This window comes from Bufo gargarizans, chromosome 2, assembly GCF_014858855.1.
Source record: "Bufo gargarizans isolate SCDJY-AF-19 chromosome 2, ASM1485885v1, whole genome shotgun sequence".
NCBI classification, from domain to species: Eukaryota; Metazoa; Chordata; class Amphibia; order Anura; family Bufonidae; genus Bufo; species Bufo gargarizans.
This window is the reverse complement of record NC_058081.1, coordinates 456,953,912-456,976,849: the sequence shown is the minus strand read 5'-3', so window position 1 is coordinate 456,976,849 and position 22,938 is coordinate 456,953,912. Positions and strand designations below refer to the sequence as shown.

At 38.3% G+C, this 22,938-nt stretch overlaps 2 protein-coding genes across 20 annotated transcripts in view; both read left to right on the top strand.

Moving 5' to 3' along the window:
- The window catches only part of LOC122928299 (protocadherin gamma-A4-like), a 299,736-nt gene that overhangs the window by 260,468 nt on the left and 16,330 nt on the right, over positions 1–22,938 (top strand). Inside the window, exon 1 of one of the 19 annotated variants that reach the window (XM_044281024.1) lies at positions 6,714–6,901. The exons of 15 other annotated variants lie outside the window; for them this stretch is intronic. In XM_044281024.1, coding sequence (XP_044136959.1) covers positions 6,806–6,901 — 96 coding nt within the window. In that variant the 5' untranslated portion in view covers positions 6,714–6,805. Of the gene's footprint in view, positions 1–6,713; positions 6,902–12,813; positions 12,930–15,375; positions 18,595–22,938 lie in introns of those variants that run through there. 3 more of the 19 variants (XM_044281026.1, XM_044281008.1, XM_044281019.1) reach the window with 3 other exon arrangements.
- LOC122928300 (protocadherin gamma-C5-like) lies at positions 12,933–15,323 on the top strand. The gene has a single exon (XM_044281028.1). It carries the CDS (start codon positions 12,933–12,935, stop codon positions 15,321–15,323), a length of 2,391 nt encoding a protein of 796 aa, XP_044136963.1.

Sequence of the window (22,938 nt, the reverse complement as noted above, 5' to 3'; positions counted from 1 at the left end):
TGAAATGTGATTGAGCAGAAATGTGGGAGAAGTTGTTAAAGCAGAAGGATCGAATGAAAGGAGGGGCGCTCATCAAATAAAGATGAATTTTTGAAATTGAATTCCCTGTCACCTATGCAGAGCAGGGGTTTTTCAATGGCAAAACTGTGTTCATGTCACCCACCAATTGAACAGGCGATTTTGCAAAAATTAGGTCCCTGTCAACTATGCAGAGCAGGGGTTTGTATATGGCAAAAATTGTAAAATGTCATCTGATACTGTAACAGACAATTTTTTAAAATTTAGGTCCCTGTCACCTATGCAGAGCAGGGGTTTATTCACGGCAAAAATGGTAAAATGTCACCCAAGAATGTAACAGACTCTTTTGCAACCTGCTCCCTCTTTTGCTGTGCTGGTGCCTCTGTGCAACCACAACCTCTTCCTCCAAACTGCACACGTCACTCGCATGACCTTGATTCCATGTGGGGTCTAGAACCTCATCATCTTCCACATCAACTTCCACCCAATCTTTACCCCTGCCCTCCTTGTTGGTCTGCAGACTGCAAAAAGCCGCAACAGTTGGCACATATGTTTCGTCCTCATCAGAGACGTGCTGCGGTGGTCTTCCCATGTCCTAATCCTGAAACATAAGTGATTGGGCATCAGTGCACTCAATATCTTCCACTTCTGGTTCAGGGCTATGTGGATGGCCCATGGAAACCCTGCCAGCAGAGTCATCAAAAAGCATAAGAGACTGCTGCATGACTTGGTGCTCAGACTGCTTGCTTGATTTGCAAGGGGGTTTGTTGAAAGACAGATGGCCACGGGCTGTAGGTGCCAACTCTGGTCTTTCAGCAGGGGACTTGGTGGGAGACAATGTGAAGGAACTGGAGGCATTGTCAGCTACCCAATCTACTATTGCCTGTACTTGTTCTGGCCTCACCATTCTTACTGTCCTAAATGCAGTGTAGAGATGAACAATTGTCACCCAACAATGTAACAGACGAATTAGTGAAATGTATTTTCCTGTCCACAATGTAGAACAGAGGTATATCACAGCCAGAAATTGCTGAATGTCAGCCAACAATTTAACAGATGAATTAGTGAAATGTATTTTACTGTCCACAATGTAGAGCAGGGGTATATCACAGCCAAAATTGGTGAATGTCACCCAACAAAGTAACAGACGAATTAGTGTAATGAATTTCCCTGTCCACTCGGTAGAGCAGAGGTATATCACAGCCAAAAATTGTTGAATGTCACACAACAATGTAACAGATGAATTAGTGAAATGTATTTCCCTGTCCACTGGGTAGAGCAGGGGTATATCACAGTAAAAAATTGGTGAATGTCACCCAACAATGTAATAGACGAATTAGTGAATTTTTTTTCCCTGTCCACTATGAAGAGCAGTGGTATATCACTGCGAAAAATTGGTGAATTTCACCCGACAATGTAACAGACTAATTAGTGAAATGTATTTCCCTGTCCACTAGGTAGAGCAGTGGTATATCACAGCCAAAAATTGGTGAATGTCACCCAACAATGTAACAGACGAATTAGTGAAATGTATTTCCCTGTCGGCTATGTAGAGCATGTACTTGTTCTGGCCTCATCATTCGTAGAGCCGCATTCGGCCCTACCAAATAGCGCTGAAGGTTCTGTCGCCTACTCGCACCTGAGGAAGGTGTTTCACTTGTGTGTGTAGCTGGCACAGATTGACCACATCCTCTCCCTGCAACAGGAGCTCCACCAACACCAGCAACACCACTACCAGGGTCATGTCCCTTATTTGACGCTCTTCTCATTCTTTGCATTCACCCACCAAAATAACAGATGGCTTATGTCAGGCGACAGTATAGTCAACAATTAAGTTTGCTGACAGTAAGGCTGTGCGGTGTAATAAAGAGAAAAATTTCTTGAGGTCACACAACAGTGTGACAGCCGAATTTTATACAATTACTTCACAGTCACAATTTTTTTTAAATTTGTCAACCAGCAACGTAACAGCAGTATTGACTGGTTGTATTGGACTGTCAGAAATGCAGCAAAGGCCACAAATGTAGTATCTTGCACAAAATGGGTGTTTTTTTAAAAAAAATTCAGGGGTTGGCAGCACTACTCCTCCCACTCATTTGGGTACTGACCAGGAAATGGCTTACAAGCCAAATGGTGCGCGCAGATAGGGATCCTGGCTGGGGGTCCCAACTCATCCAGACAATTCAATAATCCGCAGCTGCTTGATAAAGACCAACTGAGGTCGAAACGTCGCTGTATACTGGCTGCTTGAGTGAATAAATCACCACTATTTTCATCATTTACCGGCGAGTGCTGCAGATTATTGAATTGTCTGGGGGGTTTTTTTAAACCACAATATAACAGCAGCATTTTATGGCTGTGTTGGACTGTCAGAAATGCAGCAAAGGTCGCAAATATAGTATCTAGCACAAAATGGGTGTTTTTTTAAAACCACAATATAACAGCAGTATTTAACGCTTGTATTGGACTGTCAGAAATGCAGCAAAGGCCACAAATGTAGTATCTAGCACAAAATGGGTGTTTTTTTAAAGCATGAATTTATCAGCAATATTTAACGCTTGTATTGGACTGTCAGAAATGCAGCAAAGGCCGCAAATGTAGTATCTAGAACAAAATGGGTGTTTTTGTTTAAACCACAATATAACAGCAGTATTTAACGCTTGTATTGGACTGTCAGAAATGCAACAAAGGCTGCAAATGTAATATTTAGCACAAAATGAGTGTTTTTTTTTAAACCACAATATAATAGCAGTATTTAGCACTTGTATTGGACTGTCAGAAATGCAGCAAAGGCTGCAAATGTAGTATCTAGCACAAAATGAGTGTTTTTTTAAAACCCACAATATAACAGCAGTATTTAACACTTGTATTGGACTGTCAGAAATGCAGCAAAGGTCGCAAATATAGTATCTAGCACAAAATGGGTGTTTTTTTAAAACCACAATATAACAGCCGTATTTAACGCTTGTATTGGACTGTCAGAAATGCAGCAAAGGCCACAAATGTAGTATCTAGCACAAAATGAGTGTTTTTTTAAAGCATGAATTTATCAGCAATATTTAACGCTTGTATTGGACTGTCAGAAATGCAGCAGAAGGCCGCAAATGTAGTATCTAGAACAAAATGGGTGTTTTTTTTTTAAACCACAATATAACAGCAGTATTTAACGCTTGTATTGGACTGTCAGAAATGCAACAAAGGCCGCAAATGTAATATTTAGCACAAAATGAGTGTTTTTTTTTAAACCACAATATAATAGCAGTATTTAGCACTTGTATTGGACTGTCAGAAATGCAGCAAAGGCTGCAAATGTAGTATCTAGCACAAAATGAGTGTTTTTTTAAAACCCACAATATAACAGCAGTATTTAACACTTGTATTGGACTGTCAGAAATGCAGCAAAGGTCGCAAATATAGTATCTAGCACAAAATGGGTGTTTTTTTAAAACCACAATATAACAGCCGTATTTAACGCTTGTATTGGACTGTCAGAAATGCAGCAAAGGCCACAAATGTAGTATCTAGCACAAAATGAGTGTTTTTTTAAAGCATGAATTTATCAGCAATATTTAACGCTTGTATTGGACTGTCAGAAATGCAGCAAAGGCCGCAAATGTAGTATCTAGAACAAAATGGGTGTTTTTTTTTAAACCACAATATAACAGCAGTATTTAACGCTTGTATTGGACTGTCAGAAATGCAACAAAGGCCGCAAATGTAGTATGTAGCACAAAATGGGTGTTTTTTTCAAACAAAAATTTAACAGCAGTATTTAATGCTTGTATTGGACTGTCAGAAATGCAGCAAAGGCCGCAAATGTAGTATCTAGAACAAAATGGGTGTTTTTTTAAACCACAATATAACAGCGGTATTTAACGCTTGTATTGGACTGTCAGAAATGCAACAAAGGCCGCAAATGTAGTATTTAGCACAAAATGAGTGTTTTTTTTTAAAACCACAATATAATAGCAGTATTTAGCACTTGTATTGGACTGTCAGAAATGCAGCAAAGGCTGCAAATGTAGTATCTAGCACAAAATGAGTGTTTTTTTAAAACCCACAATATAACAGCAGTATTTAACACTTGTATTGGACTGTCAGAAATGCAGCAAAGGCCGCAAAAATAGTAGCTAGCATAAAATGGTTGTTTTTTTAAACCCCCCAATATAACAGCAGTATTTAACTGCAAAGGCCGTATCTGATTCGGGTTTGCTCAACCCTAGTTAACTAACTCTTTCAAAGTATTTCAATGGCTTTTGTGATGGGTTTTCAGAGTTATCAGAGTAAATTTTAGCTGTACAATGGTCTAGTAAGGTAGATTAGAACATCAATAAAATATTGCACATTATAGTCATTGTTGACCATTTGTATACTGATGAAATTGAAGGAATTTTCTGAGTGTTCTCAGGATAGGTCATCAGTATTTGATTTGTGGGGGTCTGACTTCTGGCACTCCCACCAATCAGCTGTTTGAAGAGGTTGTGATGCACCAGTGAGCACCACTGTGTTGTTACAGCTTACCAAGCACAGCGTCATCCACAGGATATTTGCTGTGCTTGGTATTGCCAAGCAACTGCATAGACTTAAATAGGACTGGGTTTTGCCTAAGCCATATGACTGATGAACGTGACATCACAGGCCTAGTAGGAGGTTGTGTCACTCACCGGAGCTCCACTGTCATTTCAAACAGATGATCAGCAGGGGTGCCAGGAATTGGATGCCCACCAATCAGATAATAATGACCTATTCTGAGGATAAGTCATCAGTATTAAAGGGGTTGTGCAGGCTACATATACGTATGACCTATTTTTAGGATAGATTATGAATATCTGATTTGGACCCCCGCCGATCAGGTTTTTGAAGAGGAGACGGCTCACTGTGTGAGTGCTGCTTAATTTTCATTACACTGCCCTTTGGAGGAGCAGTGTAATTACAAATGATTGCTCCATTCACTTGAATGGTGCTCTTGCATGGAACCTCTTTAAACAGCTGATTCATTTATTCTTCGTACTCACAGAAAGAGCAGTAAATGCAATATTTTGGCTATGAAATAACCTTTACCAAGTCTTGATAAAGGCTATTTCATGGCCAAAACGTTGCATTTGCTGCTCTTTCTGTACACTAGTCTGTGAGTACAAAGAATAAAGGAATCATGTGGAGATGCTGCCATTGCCTGCTATTTGATTGCTATCCTGAGGATAGGTCATCAATATATACAGCCAGCATAACCCCTTTTAATGAGAATCTGTCACCAGTTTTATACTGCCCTAACATCTAAATCCTAACAGCTCCAGTGCATGCCAATGAGTCCCCATATTCATAAGTTCACGGCCCACCTGCCCGCCTGCCTCTGATTGACAGTTTTTCCTACTAAATCAGCAGTAAGTGGGTGGGGAAAACCAAGAGCTCAATCGTTTGGGACTCATTATTATGCACTGGAGCTGTTCAGTACAAGGTTTTGGTGACACAGATCAAAGAAAGTGACCCAGCATTTTGCTAAAGGGATCTGTCAGTAGTTTACTAGATCACCATTAGGACACCATAAAACTGGTGACAGATTCCCTTTAAACACTCTGAAAAACTCTGTAAGTATTGTTATGTAAATACTGAGTTATTTTTCAGTTACACTTTAGATTTTTGATCGGACTACAAATAGCTTCAGGCTCACATGCATAAGGTAACTTTTCCATGAATTAGGTTTGGATTCCACAGCAAAATTCACAATGAATCCACAGCAAAATTCACAAAAGTCATCCCTGCTGCCTTTCCCTTTTTTCTGTAGAATTTTGCATGTGGACTTGGTGCATTTGTCATGGATTTTACTGTATGTTCTGACACAGTAATTGGTGGATATATTGTAGGGACATATGTGGGATATTATTCTTCAATGGCTGAGATCAAAATTGTTGCAGGTGTTATGTAGTACTTCCTTATGTAGCCCTCTTAATGAAGAGCCTTGCAGAGACAGGGGTTTGGGATCAGCATAAAAAGGTCATTATAAAACTATAGTTTATGTTATACAGTGATTCTGTATAAGGACTCTGTACATCCTGGTGTTTTAAGTGCATGCTATATGATGACAGTAGCATTGCTTCTCCAGATGATGCTGCTACACATTGAATTTAGTTTATGTTAGTATTTGATACTGATGACAGTACATTAGTCTGATAATTTTTTTTATGTTGCCTGCCATTCTAAGTGGGAAGTAATAAATAAATAGGAAGTAAATAAAGTAAATAAATAATTTGTGGACTTGAAACATATATAGGCATTATTCTATACAATAGTGCATGTGTGGTCACCTAGTATAATTACAGTACAATACTACAAGGTAGCAAATGTTAAATTGACACTTGCTATGTTTAATATACTTTTGCAGCAAGCAGCAAACTTAAAATTGACAGTCTACATCACAAAATTGTAAAAGTCAGCTTAAAGCTTGCTGCAATAATGTATTTAAAGTATTTAAATCGTATATCGCTATTGTATGTTTATATCTAATAAACATATGTAGTAGATATATAATAACATAAAAAATGTAATCTCTATAATAATATCAGTAGCAGTAATAGCAGTAAACCTGCAATTCCTATCTGAGACACTGTGTGTCGCTGTTGCCCAGTATGGTGACATTGTTAGATGAGGAGGTCCGTTGGAGATTTCAGTAAATAGACAGTGCAGGCTAAGGAAAGACATCCTCTTCCGATACACTGGAGTGTAAGGTTCCCAAAGACAGTGGATTGTACAGTATATCCTGACCATACTATATATCTACGATAACCAGTAGATGTGGAAGATATTTTTGCACATAAGAGATATATCAACTTCTTACAGTGGTTCTCCAGGAAATCAAAAGCAGAAGAACTTGGAGTACAATGGAATGGCAAGTACTATACTTTGTATTACTCTGTTCTAGGATTCAGGCTATATCTGGTCAGCTTCGTTATTCAATTCCTGAAGAGACAAAGAAAGGCTTCTTGGTAGGGACAATTGCTAAGGACTTAAGTTTGAATATTAAGCAGTTGGCAATGAGACAATTTCGCATTTCATCTGTAAATGTGGAGAATTTCTTTCATGTGAACCTAGAAGATGGCAACCTCTATGTCTCAGAAAGAATAGACAGAGAGACTATTTGTGAGACAGCATCCAGTTGTTTACTAAGCCTTGAAGCTGTGGCAGAAAATCCTTTGTCTGTGTTTCCAGTGAGGGTTGAAATTCAGGATATTAATGATAACCCCCCTGTGTTTTCCAAGAGCATCATTAATTTAGAAATCAGTGAATTGACTCAGCCTGGGACAAAATTTGTACTTGTAAATGCAGTGGACCCAGATGTTGGAATAAATTCTTTGCAAACCTACAAAATTTCTGAAAATAATTATTTTCATCTGCGTGAAAAAATTAGCAATGATGGTAGAAGATACCCAGAACTAGTGTTACAGAAGATGCTGGACAGAGAGCAGCAGTCATCATATGAAATTATTTTAACAGCTTTGGATGGAGGTCAGCCTGTAAAGACTGGAACAGCTGTCATTAAAATAAGTGTCAGCGACATTAATGATAATCCTCCTTTATTCAAAAAAGAGCTGTACCAAGTAAGCATGGCTGAAAATGTACCAGTCAATTCACTGGTGTTACAGTTAGATGCCACTGATGAAGATGAAGGTATAAATGGACAGGTTACCTATTCATTCAGCCACATCAACAAAATAGCCCAGCAAATTTTCTCAATGGATCCCAAGACTGGAGAAATTAGAACAAAAGGTCATCTGGATTTTGAGACCACTAAGAACTATGATATGATCGTTGAAGCTGAGGATGGAGGAGGCCTAGTTTCACATTCCAAGGTGGTTGTGAAGATTATAGATGCAAATGACAATGCACCTGAGATAGTTTTATCATCTGTTTCCAACACAATTCCTGAAGATGTCTTACCAGGGACACTGATTGCACTTATCAATATACGTGATGTAGACTCAGAAGCAAATGGAGATATCTCCTGTCTAATCACAGGCTCATTGCCGTTTGAAATATTGACATCATCTACCAACTACTACAGACTCCAAACATCAAATACCTTGGACAGAGAAGATAATGATATCTATAACATCACAATTATAGCTACCGATAAAGGATCTCCTCCTCTGTCAACCACTAAAACCATTCGGCTGGAAGTGACAGATATAAATGATAATTCACCTGTTTTTGACCAAACAAGATATGACATATATGTCCCAGAGAATAAAGTAGCAGGTTCCTCACTCTTCAGAGTTCAGGCGTCTGATCTGGACCTTAATGATAATGGTAAAATTAGGTATTCTATCATTAATAGCAATATAGGTGATGTGCCAGTATCGTCATACATTTCAATTAATGCTAAAACTGGAGACCTTTATGCTCCAAGACTATTTGATTATGAGCAGTTGCGGGAGATTGAATTTAAAATAATGGCTGAAGATAACGGAACTCCTCGATTGACCAGCAATGTCTCTGCACAAATTTATGTCATAGATCAAAATGATAATCATCCCAATATCCTGTATCCTTCCAGTGGAAGAGGTGGGTCAACACAGTTTGAGACAGTCCCTCGTTCTTCCAAAAAAGGCTATTTAGTAACTAAAGTAGTAGCAGTAGATGCTGATTCTGGTCACAACGCCTGGCTATCCTATGAGTTTCTCAGTATTCCAGAACCCTCGTCCTTTACTATTGGTCGATACAGTGGTGAGATCAGAACATCCAGAACTTTTGAAGAGACAGAAACATTGAAACACATGGTAGTTGTGATTGTGAAGGATAACGGTACACCACCTCTTTCTGCTACTGTAACCCTAAATCTAGTCATCGCCGAAAATTTTCAGCAAGATATTTCAAAGATAAATACCCAGTCACAGAACTCAGACTTCTCATCCAATATGAATATGTATCTAGTAATAGCCTTGGCAGCAATATCTTTTCTGTTTACTATAACTGTTATGGCTGCCATAGTATCCAGGTGGAGAAGGGCAAGGTCCAGTCATCCCAAAACATTTGGATACCTAACAGCAGATATGTATTCTCAGGTTGGACCAAGATTCCCAGTGAATTATGCAGCATCAACTCTACCCTATTCACATGATATATCTGTAGCATTAGATTCAACAGAAAATGAATTTGCCTTTCTCAAACCAGCACAGACTGCTCTAATAGAGAATCCAATAGAGTCTGATGACTCTGGGATTGGAACTAATGCTTTAAGTGACTCTTCATCCACAGAACTTAATAAACAGGTAACTATATATACATGAGTATGTGAATATTACTTCTTAAGGAATATGTGTATAGATCAATAGATATTGTATATGTAATGTATAGCTACATATAGGTAGATCCATCAATTTTCTAGCATAATTACTTAAAATATATGACACCCCTCTACCACTTTTTGACTTGTTCAGAAAGGTTTCTTTTGCACTTTTTCACACATGGTAGATGCCAGTACACAGTGTAGTTGGTGACAGCATGTGTATTGGCACTAATTGCCAGGCTGAACCTGGTACTTGGTGTGGTTCCATTAGTTCTCACCATATTTGCATCCTGCAGTTAAGGACATACTATCTTCAAGCTTTACTAATCCAGGAGCACATGGTCCAGAATACTAACTGGTCCAGCATCTCTCTCAAGAGTCGGCCTACAATCAAGTTCAATAAAAAATAAACAAACCGTTAATTTTTTTTAGATTTTACATTTGGAAGCAAAGCAGACTATGGTCACAACCGTGTGGTTAATCTTTTCTTGTATTCTCATTGGATATTTAAGGATTTTAAAGTAAAAAATGGTGGATTGTGTTAAAAATTTGCTGCATTCAGTTTTTTTTAGCTACTATCACACATCGCATTGTACTTTACAGTTTTGAGATCTGGCACAGGCACTCAAAACTGCAGCAAAACACTTCGGTTTTGTCCCCAGTCATTTTCAATAGGGACAAAACTGAGCAAACCAGAAGGAAGTGCATCAGAATGCATTCCGTCCTGGTTTGTTATATTCCCATGTCGGGCACAAAATTGCTGCAAGCAGCATTTTTGTGTGCGGCGTTGGAAACTGAATGTGCCGTATCTGGCACCGAAAACCATGTAAGTCAGTGGTACCAGATAAATTTTTTTTCAGGCACGGATCCAGCGCCTATTGACTTACAATGGTTTTAATGCCTGATCAAGTTTCTTCATTTTCAATATAATACAACCAGATCTGTTCAGAATGGATGCAACTGGTTGCATTATTCGAATGGAAGCGTTTTGCTGTGGTTTTGATATCCCCTGCCGGATCTTAAAACCATACAGCAAAAATGTTTATGTGAAAGTAGCCTCTCCCAGTTTGCATTTATTACCTTATTCTTTGTTCCTTTGTGAACTAACAGCACTGTTGTTGAAGTTTTGTAGATTCAGCAATATGCTCAAACTAGATTTCCTGGCATGCAACAGATTTCATGGGTTGCACATAAGCAGTTCTGTTCAATGGAATAACTTAGCAAGTGCAGACAGGCTTGCTACAAGAATTCCATAATACATCATGCCACTGATAATGTCCTGTACATTGGAGGAGTGGATTTAAAGGACAGGACCACAATGTGCAGAATATCATCACAAAAGGAAGTAAGCACTCAATCAGCAATCACCTAACCTATAGCCAAAACCAGGCATTGCTTTGCAACAGCATTCCAAATTCAAGTAAATGTACCTTCATTGTACATGTTTCGAACAGGGTGCAGGAACCATTAGTGTCAGAAAACCCCTTTAACAATTTCAAATATTTTGGGAAATCCAATAATTATGTTTCACACTGGTCTAGTCACTACCACACCAGCAGAACCTTGCTTGACTTGTATGCAGAGTATATGTACTACATATATTAAGATAGGGTTATTTTATGCTAGAATAATATGTCTGCTTCATTTTTAGTTTGTGTCAAATTAATAGTTTTGATTGTAAAATGTGTCTAAATCTGGGATGTTCTTTTAGAAAGTGTTTAAGGGAAGATGTGACACAATGCCCCACAAAAATCTGTGTCTGTGACACAATGTACCAGAATATGACACCATTTTTAACCACAGGAGCTAAGACTAAAAACTAAGGCTGCAACAAAACAGGGCGCAAAATAGGACTAGACTAAAGTTTGGTGCCAAAGTTATCTAAAAATACATTGGGGGAGATTTATCAAGACTAACGTTTCCAAACGCCAAACTTGATTCCTTTGTGCGTCGGAGTGAGATGCACCTAATTTACTAAGACGTGGGTGCCTCTTAATTAATTTGGTGTCCGTCTGCCATGCTGCACACCAGAAAGTTAAATATATGTCAAGCCCCACTTCCTCCCACTAAGCCCAATCCCCTTTTTTAGCCATTTTAGCTGAGCGTTAAAAAGTCACAAATATGCTGTGCGCCATAATGTGTGACTTTTATACACTACAATAGTGGTGTAATAGCTTTGATAACTCACCCTACTTGTGTCTAGCATGCTATAAATAAAAGTGGATTGTGGTGCATTTACTTCATATAGTTGGCGCAGAAAGGCATATTCACTTCATATATCTAGTGCAATTCCAGGTGCAATGACATTGATATATATCATTCAATGATGATGCTTTTATAAATTCAGTCAAATTAGAATGTAGACCTTCTGAATGGCTGAATAGGGGAATAGGACCTACATACATAGGTCATTCATGGACATAACTAAATATACGCTGCAGGCAGAGGAAAGTATATTGAACGATTAGTGGTCAGAAAAACTAACCCTGTTGTCCACGGTGCTATTTCCAATCAGGATCATGCACACAAATGCATTTTTCCCCGTATCCGATCCGCATTTTGCGCAGGTCGGATGCGGAACCATTCACTTTAATGGGGACGTAAAAGATGCGGACAGCACACACGTATGTTTGTTCTGTTACATCCGCCAAAAAATAGAACATGTACTATTCTTGTCCATTTTACAGACAAGGATAGGACCGTCCTATAGAAGGCAGGATGTTTCATTCTGCAAAATGAGGAACAGGCAACTATCCATGTTTTTCAGATCCACAATCTCCAGACCGCAAAACAGGCTATGGTCGTGTGCATGAGCCCTTATTCTTAGCGGATATCAGGGCATGTATAAACCACATGCACCTATATACAAGTTGCATTTTGTAAATTGACTACTTGTCCGTTTATTGTATTAGAAAGTGATTTAAAAATAATATGAAAAATAATTGATATTAAGAGCATTTATTGCATTTATGCTGGTTACATAAGCTCTGTTCATTTACAGATATAAAATAATGTTCATCAATTCCACTTCCTTGTTGTTTTCTTCTATAGTGACGTGGGTTGTTTACTAACTGTGTCATACTATGTTTGGGTTGCTGTATGTGTGCTATATGTTTCATGATCATATAAATAGGTGTATTCCATTTCATAGATCATTTTCTTTTATTATAGGACATGTACTGTATATTTAACACTTTGCAGCATTCGGCAGTAGGTCAACTCTTTGTTTATGGCTTAAGGTCCATCCTGATTAATTTTGTAATCTGATAATTTAACAAAGACCAAGGAAGCTCTGTTGAGGTTTTGAGAGAGATTAGTACCTTTGTTGCTATGTGAAAAGCATCCTCAGGAGCTTTGTATGTTGTTATTCACTTGCTATTTAGGATTTCACCACTAGATGGCAACATCATTTCTCCTCATGAAACTCTATTGTTGACAATTCAATGTCTGCAAGCAGCACACTAGTGACTGCACTACAGGAAAGCAGATCTGCAAAGCACATTGGAAAAGACAGAGCTGCTCTCCTCTCTCGCACGTCGTGTTCATTATATTTTGTCACTTCATCGCTTTTCATCTTGAAAAAAATATGCCAATGGAGCAGAAAGGAGTCTACAGTACCTGGCACTGGCAAGTAATGGGTTTATTTTTTGTCAGTATCTTGAAACTAGCTTCTGCACAGCTAAGATATTCTTTACTTGAAGAATCAGAGCCTGGGACTTTAGTAGGCAACGTTGCTAAGGATCTGGGATTAAACACAGCAGGGATTCCTGAACGAGCTCTGAGGCTGGGGTCTGAACAAAGCCAGCAATACTTTGCTCTCAATCTAGAGACTGGAGCAATTGTAGTAAGGAGTAGGATAGACAGAGAAAAAATATGTGGTACAAATATAAACTGTATTCTGCCTGTGGAAATTGTTCTTGAAAAGCCCCTGGAACTTTATCACTTAGAAATCGAGATTCTGGATACAAATGATAACTCACCTGTTTTTCAGAATGCAGAACGTACTATTAAAATTACAGAGTTGGCTGCAGTTGGTACTAGATTTCCTCTAGAAAGGGCCCAGGATCCTGATTTGGGTATCAACTCCGTGAGCTCCTACAAGTTAAGTGAGAGCAAATATTTTTCTTTAAATGTACAGGCCCGGAAAAATGAAAAACCCTCCCCTGTCCTTATTCTAGAAAAAGCTCTAGATAGGGAAGAACGAGAAGAGCACACATTGGTTCTGACTGCCTTTGATAGCGGAAGTCCACTTAGATCTGGAACAAGTTTAATTACAATAAATGTAATAGACATTAATGACAATGCCCCAGTTTTTGATAATGCATTCTATAAAATCAGTTTAAAAGAAAATGCACAGTTAAATACTCTTGTAATAAGACTAAACGCAACAGATAAGGATGAAGGCCCAAATGGTGAGATTAGTTATACCTTTGAGGACATATCATCAGAGGACATAACTAATGTTTTTAGCTTGGGCGGTAAAACAGGAGAAATACGACTTAAGAAACAATTGGATTTTGAAAAACATCATTCTTATGAAATATCTGTTAAGGCTTTGGATCATGGGATACCAGAAATGGAAGGACATTGTGTAATTCAAGTAGATATTGAAGATGTCAATGATAATGATCCTGAAATTCTTATCTCTTCTTTGGTATCATCCATTCCAGAGGATACACCTCCAGGAACCACTGTGGGACTTTTAAGAGTTATTGACCAAGATAGTGGCAAAAATGGGGAAGTACACTTGCAAATTTCTCCAGATCTTCCATTTACTATCACATCTACCCAAAACCATTATTCCTTAATAACAGATGGATTCCTGGACAGAGAACAGGCAAGTCAATATACAATTGTACTGCAGGCGACAGATTTGGGAGACCCCCAACTGAAAACACAAACAGCCATAAATGTAACTGTCACAGATATCAATGATAACCCCCCAAGTTTTGAAAGATTGGTTGTCAATGTTGAAATTAAAGAAAACAATAAGCCAGGAGGGTTACTTTGTACTGTCTCAGCATCTGACAAGGATTTTGGAGAAAATGCACACATTACTTACTCCATCGTTAACAGTTTCATCAATGGATCCCCGGCCATGTCTTTTATTTACATGGACGCCCAGAATGGGAACATTTATGCTCAGCAATCATTTGATTATGAACAAGCTCAGGTTCTTCAGTTCACAATTAGAGCAGAGGATTCTGGGATTCCAAAGCTATCATCTAACAGTACAGTCTATCTGCACATTGTGGATGAAAATGATAATCGTCCATCTATACTTTACCCTGGAAATTCACGTCATGTTCCAGCACAGCAGCCTATTTCAAGGTCCCTTCAGGCTGGCTCTTTGATAACTAAAGTTGTAGCGATTGATGCTGATTCTGGATACAACGCATGGCTCACCTATAACATTGCTAAAGCAACAGATCTCTCATTATTTAAAGTTGCTCCACACACTGGTGAAGTCCGACTGGCTCGAAGCTTCCAGGAGACAGATTCACCAGTACAAAACCTCTGTATTGTAGTAAAAGATAATGGAGCACCCTCATTGTCTTCTACTGCTACCTTACTAATTTCTCTAGAGGATCACTCATCTAAAAAAAGTCATTATTCTACAGATGTACTTTCTGAGACCAAACAAAACCCCAATGTAACTATGTATCTTATTATCTCTCTAGTTGCCATTAGTGTAGTGTCATTTGTGACATTAATTATTTTGCTCACAAAATGTCTTAGGAACAAGCATCAAATGGCAAATTCTGAAATGAATCACTACATGGGGCACACCCACAAAACCTTACAGCTGAACCCTACAAGCACACTGAGGTACATGGAGGTTGCTATGATGCCGGGGAGTCAGCAAGGCCAATACCCTAAGACAAGTGGTTCTTCAGACATTAATAGGGACACACTGAACTTGATGAAGTCTTTGAACTTTCCTCAGTTAAAGCAGCTAGTCAATGAAAGTGATGATGCTATTTCTGCCCAGTTTGAGTGGAGGGATACAGTACAGGTGAGATAGGGCCTATCTTGGGTTTTGTATCTGGTATAGGTTAATGTAAATTTGAAATTTAAGTTGCTGCTGCTTTTACAATTCTAGGCACGCTTTATACAGTGCAATATTTATATATAGATGGACAGAACTATATTCTATTGTATTTTTAAAAAGTCAAATTGTAGAAATGATATGGTTTTTATTCGATATTCAGGCAATTTGAGAAGTAGTCATAGTAATTCAGAATCTAGAGCACATGCTGGTAAAAAGCCTCAGGCAACATAATTCTAGATTATACATTCCGTGTGCATTGCGTAGATCCAGCAGAGGGCAGCATATTCCCCACTGTTTACATGAACTTTAGTACACTGACATAGTTTTTAAGCAATGCCTTGGAAGATGTCAGATTTACAAGCTGCTATTCGGCAAAAACTCAAAGCCGAAAAAAATTTATATTTTTTTATCTGGTGGATAATGGAGTAGTAGTGAGTGGTGTTGTACACTGCTTTATGTATATATTCCAAAAGTAATTTATACTTTATTACATGTAACTACTTTTTAATGCTTTCCAAACCATTTCCTACATTTTCTACTACATATGTGAGTTAGATATCAAAGTTTTGCTGCTTTGCAATGTTTGGGAGAGTACTAATAACTATTAAAGTCCTACATAGGCTATGTCATTCTTTTCTCCACCCCATACTTTTTGTAATCTCCATGTCCTTATTCTGCAGAACAGAATGCACAGCTGACATTACAGTGTAAATCCTGTACATATTTAAGATACAGGCTGGGGTCATGTACATTGAAACGTGGCTTCAGCAGGACACATAAGTATACAAGGGATGACATTGAAATAATGGGCCTGCAAATCTCAACAATAGTTTGGAAATGGCAAGTAATTATTCTAATTTTTTCTTGTAACAATGGTGAATCTTCTGAGAACCTTTACTATTCAGTGTTGGAGGAAGTAGAAGTAGGTACAATAGTTGGCAATATTACAGCTGACTTGGGACTACCAAAAAGTATTATGTCTGAACGTAGGATACGGCTAATGTCATCAGGAGGTGGTCAGTATTTTGCTGTGGACCAACAAAATGGTGCATTTCTTGTAAATCGAACTATAGATAGAGAAAGTGTGTGTGGATCTAGCTTACAATGTTTTTTGACAGTAGAAGTCGTGCTTGAAAAGCCTTTGGAGTTGTATAGAGTGGAAGTTGAGATTTTAGATATAAATGACAATTCTCCTATGTTCTCAAGCACAGAGCAGGTAATAAAAATAACAGAAATATTTGCATATCCAGGTACCAGGTTACCTTTACAAGAAGCACAAGACCAAGATTCTGGCATCAATGGGGTTAGACAATATAGTTTAAGTCCACACATTTACTTTTCACTTTATACAAGAAGCCCAAATGATAGTGCTCTCTCTCCAGAGCTGGTCATAAATAAGGCTCTAGACAGAGAAGAAAGAGAAGACTATCACCTCATTCTCACAGCCTTTGATGGTGGAGATCCTCCAAAATCTGGGACATCACAAATAATGATCATTATTATAGATTTCAATGACAATGCTCCTATGTTTCAACAGACATTTTACAAAATAAATGTGACAGAAAATTCACCTGTGAACACCCCAATAATTCAGATAAATGCCTCTGACTTGGATGAGGGTTTGAATGCTGAAATAGAATACTTTTTGGATGGGCGCACACCCGTCTCCGTCAGACAATTATTTTTTCTAGATCCAGACACAGGCATTATTAAAACAAATGGGACTTTAGATTTTGAAAGTTCTAACTTTTATGAGATAACTGTACGTGCAAAAGACAAAGGAATACCACAAATGGAGGGAAGCTGCGTTGTTCAGATAGTAATTGAAGATGTCAATGATCACATGCCAGAGATAATGTTAACATCACTGTTGGGTGAGATTCCGGAAGATACCATTTTAGGAACAACTATTGGACTTTTTTCTGTACTTGACATGGATTCAGGAAAAAATGGAGAAATACAACTAGCCCTGTCACCTGATGGACCATTTCAAATAAAATCATTCAAGGATCACTATGCTTTAACTATAAGCAACCCCCTTGATAGAGAAGATGTTTCTCTTTATGAAGTTGTCTTGACTGCCACTGATATGGGGTCTCCATCTCTGTCATCTCAGGTAACAATTACAGTGAACATTTCTGATGTTAATGATAATCCACCACTGTTTCTTAATCAAGATTTCAATACATTTATTCATGAGAACAATGAACCTGGACATTTGCTTTTTACATTATCTGCTTTGGATCGAGATGAAGGGAATAATGCCAAATTTACCTATTCTATAGCTGAATACCAGCTTGGAGGTTTGCCTGTCTCATCTTTCATATCGGTCAACCCAATAAGTGGAGTTATTTATGCCATGTGTTCATTTGACTATGAACAGGTACATGTTTTAGAAGTCATTGTACAAGTGGAAGATAATGGAGAACCAAAACGCTTTACCAATGCCACTTTATGGGTCTTTATTTTGGATATGAATGATAACCGTCCAAAAGTATTATACCCAAACTTTTATGGCGAGGTCACCAGCCGTCTAAATATATCTAAGACTGTGCCAGTGGGTCATTTGGTTACTAAAGTATCTGCAGTGGACTCAGATTCAGGTCGCAATGCGCTGCTATCATTTCATTTTGTGGATCCTCCTGATGGTTTCCCTTTCAATATATCCTCATTTTCGGGAGAAATAAAAACTGTCAAGAATTTCTTGTCAACTGATGAATCTGAGCAGAAACTTGTATTGTCTATCAGTGATGGGGGTAACCCATCTCTATCAATAACTGTTACACTGCTTGTAGCATTAGTGAGCAATGTCGAAAACACCAAAACATTCCTATCTCTTCTGTATTCTGGAAATAGCACAGACATAGTGATGTACCTGGTCATCTCATTGGTGGCCATTACCTTGGCATTTATTGTTACTTTATTGCTATTGGTAGTAAAATGTTTTAAAACAGACATACATGTGTGCCAGTATCCTTGCTGGTTTTTAAATCAGTCCAATCCAGACAGTAATGATGGGACACAACAACCAGGACTTCATTTCAATATGGATGGCACGCTAAAGTATTTGGAGGTTAGAACAGATCCAGCCAACCCAGAAAGCCAGTGCTACAGAACATATTTTTCACAAGGAGCAGAAAACATCAATCTCCCACTACTGAAGCCTTTTCCATTTCCTACAATGGGAGAAATGTTGAACACAACCAAGCTTACATATGTTAGTAACATGAGAGCTCCTTCCCAGGTGAGAAATGGCTCATATGTCACTGTTTTAACAGTCTACGTTTCATGTGGTTTCGGTTGAGTGGTGATTCATATACAGTAGTACTTTGTTGTCATCATTTTACACTTAATATGTAGATTTTACTCCTATTATATAGTTTTACTCACCCTGGCATTTACTTACCTATACCAGTGATGGGTGAACCTAGTCTGGTGGTTCCAAAGTAACCAAATGGATCCAACCGGATGTGATTAAAAAAACTGAAAACACTATAAGAGGCGCCTCTTATAGTGTTTTCTGTTTTTTGAATCACGTCCGGTTGGATCCATTTGGTTACTTTGGAACCACCAGACTAGGTTCACCCATCACTGGTATTTGTCTATTGGGATTGAAAAATATTTTTTCACCTCCCTATAACACTTGTGCTGCCTTCCCTAAATAGTTACTGAACGGCACTTAGATTGTGGTGCTATTTTATATTATATATTATATTTTATACTTCTTCTTTTATCTACACTAACATCTTCTCCATCCCTTTGGCGCCTTTTCCCCAGGACCTATAGCCCTGGTGGAACCATTTACTTACCTATAACACCCACTAATGACAGATCAGATCCTTGCTATTGGGATCAATGTTCCATGCAATCTTACATAAAAAATATTAGAGAAAACTAGTTTGCATAATTTTCCCAGGGTGCAATGTTTCATGTCTCTTAAACTTGGCACATTCTTATAATGTGGTGGTATTTATAGTAGAAATTGTTTTTATTAAGTGTATTTTAGATTTTTTTCTACATTATGTTGCATAAAGTGATACATTAGTATATGTCCACTCCTAATGCAACTTTTTTTAAATGCAGAAATATGATGTAATATCATTTAGCATTTAAGAACACACTGAGTGCAGCACTTTTTGCACTCTGCCAAGTGACATCCATGATTATAGTGATATATATATATACTGATCCTTGTCTTGACTCTTAAAATGTTAGTTTAGTTTTTCAATGACTTTCAATGGCTTTTGTGATATCATAGTGAGATGTGATAACACTTAAGTTTAGATCTAGATTTACTACATCTGTATGTATTTGGTGCAAAGCAGAATCCGATTGAACACAATTGGACATGTCTTCATGCCCATTTTGAAACTTTCTGGTTGACAAAAATGAGGAAAAGTGTGAAAAAAATCAAGTCATGTATTTCAGAAATAATAGTAAAAATAAGTAGACATTATACAGGCTATGTTGTGGCTCAGTGTTTACCACCGCTAGTGCTTGCTTATTCATATGTCCATGTCAAGTCCATCTTTCATCCATAAAGCTGTTAATCAAGCGTCTTTGTTGGATGATATGTCCATTTTATGCCTGCCGCGTGTCATTTATATTGTACATGCACTGTCTGATAGTGGGATTTCCAGAGTATCTCATAATGATGCTCCATGAAAACCACTGACACAATATGGATGCCATACTGTGTTCTATCAGTGGTTTTCATGGACCCATAGACTTCAATAGGCATGTTTGGTCAACAATATTGACCACAGTAGTGCATGCTTCCATTTTTATCCACTGACCCATATTCATTGGAAAAAAAAGGATGTATGGGATACATTAAAATCGATGGATCTGTGTGCTGCAGTACGCAGATAGCTGTGCGTGAGTCACTGATTTGTGGCCTAAACCTTGCGGTACTGGGTATTTGGTTTCTATCCAACCATTTCGTTTTTATGTTCTTCCTGTGTTAGGTGGGTTTCTTCCACACTGAGATATACTGAGGTTTATTCTCTTCCTGTAAACATGACCTGTGTGCATGGGTGTGTGTGCGTGTGTGTGTGCATGGGTGTGCAGACTATAAGCTCCATTAGGGAAAAGGACTACTGTAAACCATGGCAATCTCAGGACAGTCCCATTAATATAGAGCTACTAATGCATAGCTATGACTCTCACTCTGTTCTGGCTCTAATGCACTATTACTCAATCTTAGCTTATGATCCTGCATAATAATAGAATAACAAACAGACTGATTAATAGTTCAGTTGCTTCCCACTTCTGAGAACAGGTTAGATCACCCCCTCCAACAATGAAGTGTAGGCAGCATTAGGTAATACTCACAGCACAGATAACTCTTCTAAACCTCTTATGCTATATGTATGGTTGGATTACAAGCCTTCAAGATCATCCACTCTGCTGCTAGCATTCAGTGTGAAGGAATGATACTGCTGATCATGTATAGAGATCAATATATGATATGGCTGTTATTTCATAATAATAAGTATCATGTGATTTATCGCTTTCAGCAATGTTACCATGCATCATGATTAAAAGTATCCATTTTTTTAAGGTTAGTTTCACACTAGCGCTAGGGATCCGATTGGCGGATCTCTCTGCATTCTGACATTGCCGGAAGCTTGAATGTCTCCATCGGAAGCCTGGATCTCCTCCAGTCCCCATTATAGCTAATGAGGCCGGACGCAGACATTTAAGCTTCCTGCAATGTTACAATGCAGAGCACTAGTGTGATACCAGCCTAAAGCCACATATGGTACTCAGTGCGTCGCAGTGCTTTTAGGGGTGAAAGCCTCCTTAATGTGGCATCCTTTATAAACCCTGCACAGATATGAAATCAGAGACATGAATTTTCCGTTGGGTCCCATAGTCTGCTTTGGGTGCCCTATAATGGCTCCATACTATTCGGAGATTTACTAAGCCTTGAGTCCTTGCTTTAGATGATTAATTTCATTTTCATAGCATTTATGGCTAAGCATAGCAGGAGGTAGGATATGGTGTTTTCATGTTAGAAATTTATTGCATTTCTTTTCATTTCCCCATAATAAGCACCAAAAAATCCATGAAAAGTGTTGACAATTTGACACCAATGTTTCTGCGACATCTGTTTACAGGAAAGCTGAGTAACAGTCAGTATAGCTACAATTAGAGCTCACGCTTATGTTGTCAGCCAGCTTTCCTGCAACCCCAAAGGGCAAATATGCCGCATCTATTGTATAGATCACCAACCGTTTATAACATCCTAAATGACGCTCAATTTCCTCCTGGTACTCCCAGCATTCTGGCTGATGACTAGATTGATTGGGAGATTTCTGAGGGGGAGATGCTGGCAGTATGTATGTCCTGTGTTTCCGATATAAACCTGTCTAGGTTTAAGACTGTCACAAAATGTAATAAAAAAACACTTAATGCACATATGCCTAGCATAAACCCACACAGAAACTAATATCCATTGTAAATGATAGTTCAGCATGTGACAGTTGTAATCTCACTGCTGGAATGAAATCCCCTAATGATCTGGTTTTCTGTACACTGGAAAAAAGCGTGCAATCATCAGGTTCACATTGGGTCACAGGAAGGAAACAGCAGGAACACACGGTATTTGTAAGGTCTGTATCTAAGCAACGTACAGTGATGATCCAACCACCCACCTATATCTATCTATCTAGAAAAGCAGAAGGATGGCAGCACTAGTAAAAACAAAATAGGCGCATTTCTGAAGGGAATAAGGGGATCTATCTATCTAATATCTATATTTCTATTATCTATTTATTCATCTATCCATCCATCCATCCATTTGTCCATCTATCTATCTATCTATCTATCTATCTACATTTCATCTAATTATCCATTATCTATGTATATATCTCTCTATCTGATATCTATATTTCTATTAACTATCTATCTATCCATCTATGTGTCTATCTATCTATCTATCTATATACATTTCATCTAATTATCCATTATCTATCTCTCTATCTGATATCTATCTATATTTCTATTATCTATTTATCTATAGTCATCCACATCAGGATTTTAAATGGTCATCTTTAAACTACTTTGAAAGCAGAATTCTAGTCAAAACTTGGAAATGGAAGTGACTAAAGTCTATTCCCATCACTGTGTATGACTCACAGGAAGCTGAGCTATGAGGAGTTGTTTGGCAGTATTTCCCTGAAGTTGCAGCTTTTAAGAAACGTGTTTGTGTAATCTTTCAGAACCATTATATTCCTTGTACATATCAGTGTGAGGACAAGGACTCAGCTTCCTGTGAATGTGACATGAGTTTCTCCATACCTCTCCACTTTAGGACAATAAGCGCACCGTGGCAATGTGTTTCATGCTAGGCCACCCCTCTAACTCCACCTAAAGCATAACTATACACACCTAGTCCTCTTAATGCCCCACATAGTAATTATTTCCCCTTTGTGCCAACACACAGTAGTAATGCCCACACTGTGCCTCTGTCACTGTAGTCATGCTCATATGTGCACCTTCACAGTAGTCATGCCCATATGTGCACCTTCACAGTAGTAATGCCCACATTGTGCCCCTCACAGTAGTTATGGCCAGATATGTG

What these genes read in the sequence shown, in the direction of transcription:
- LOC122928300 (XM_044281028.1), top strand. Translation starts at nt 12,933, where the DNA reads ATGGGTTTATTTTTTGTCAGTATCTTGAAACTAGCTTCTGCACAGCTA.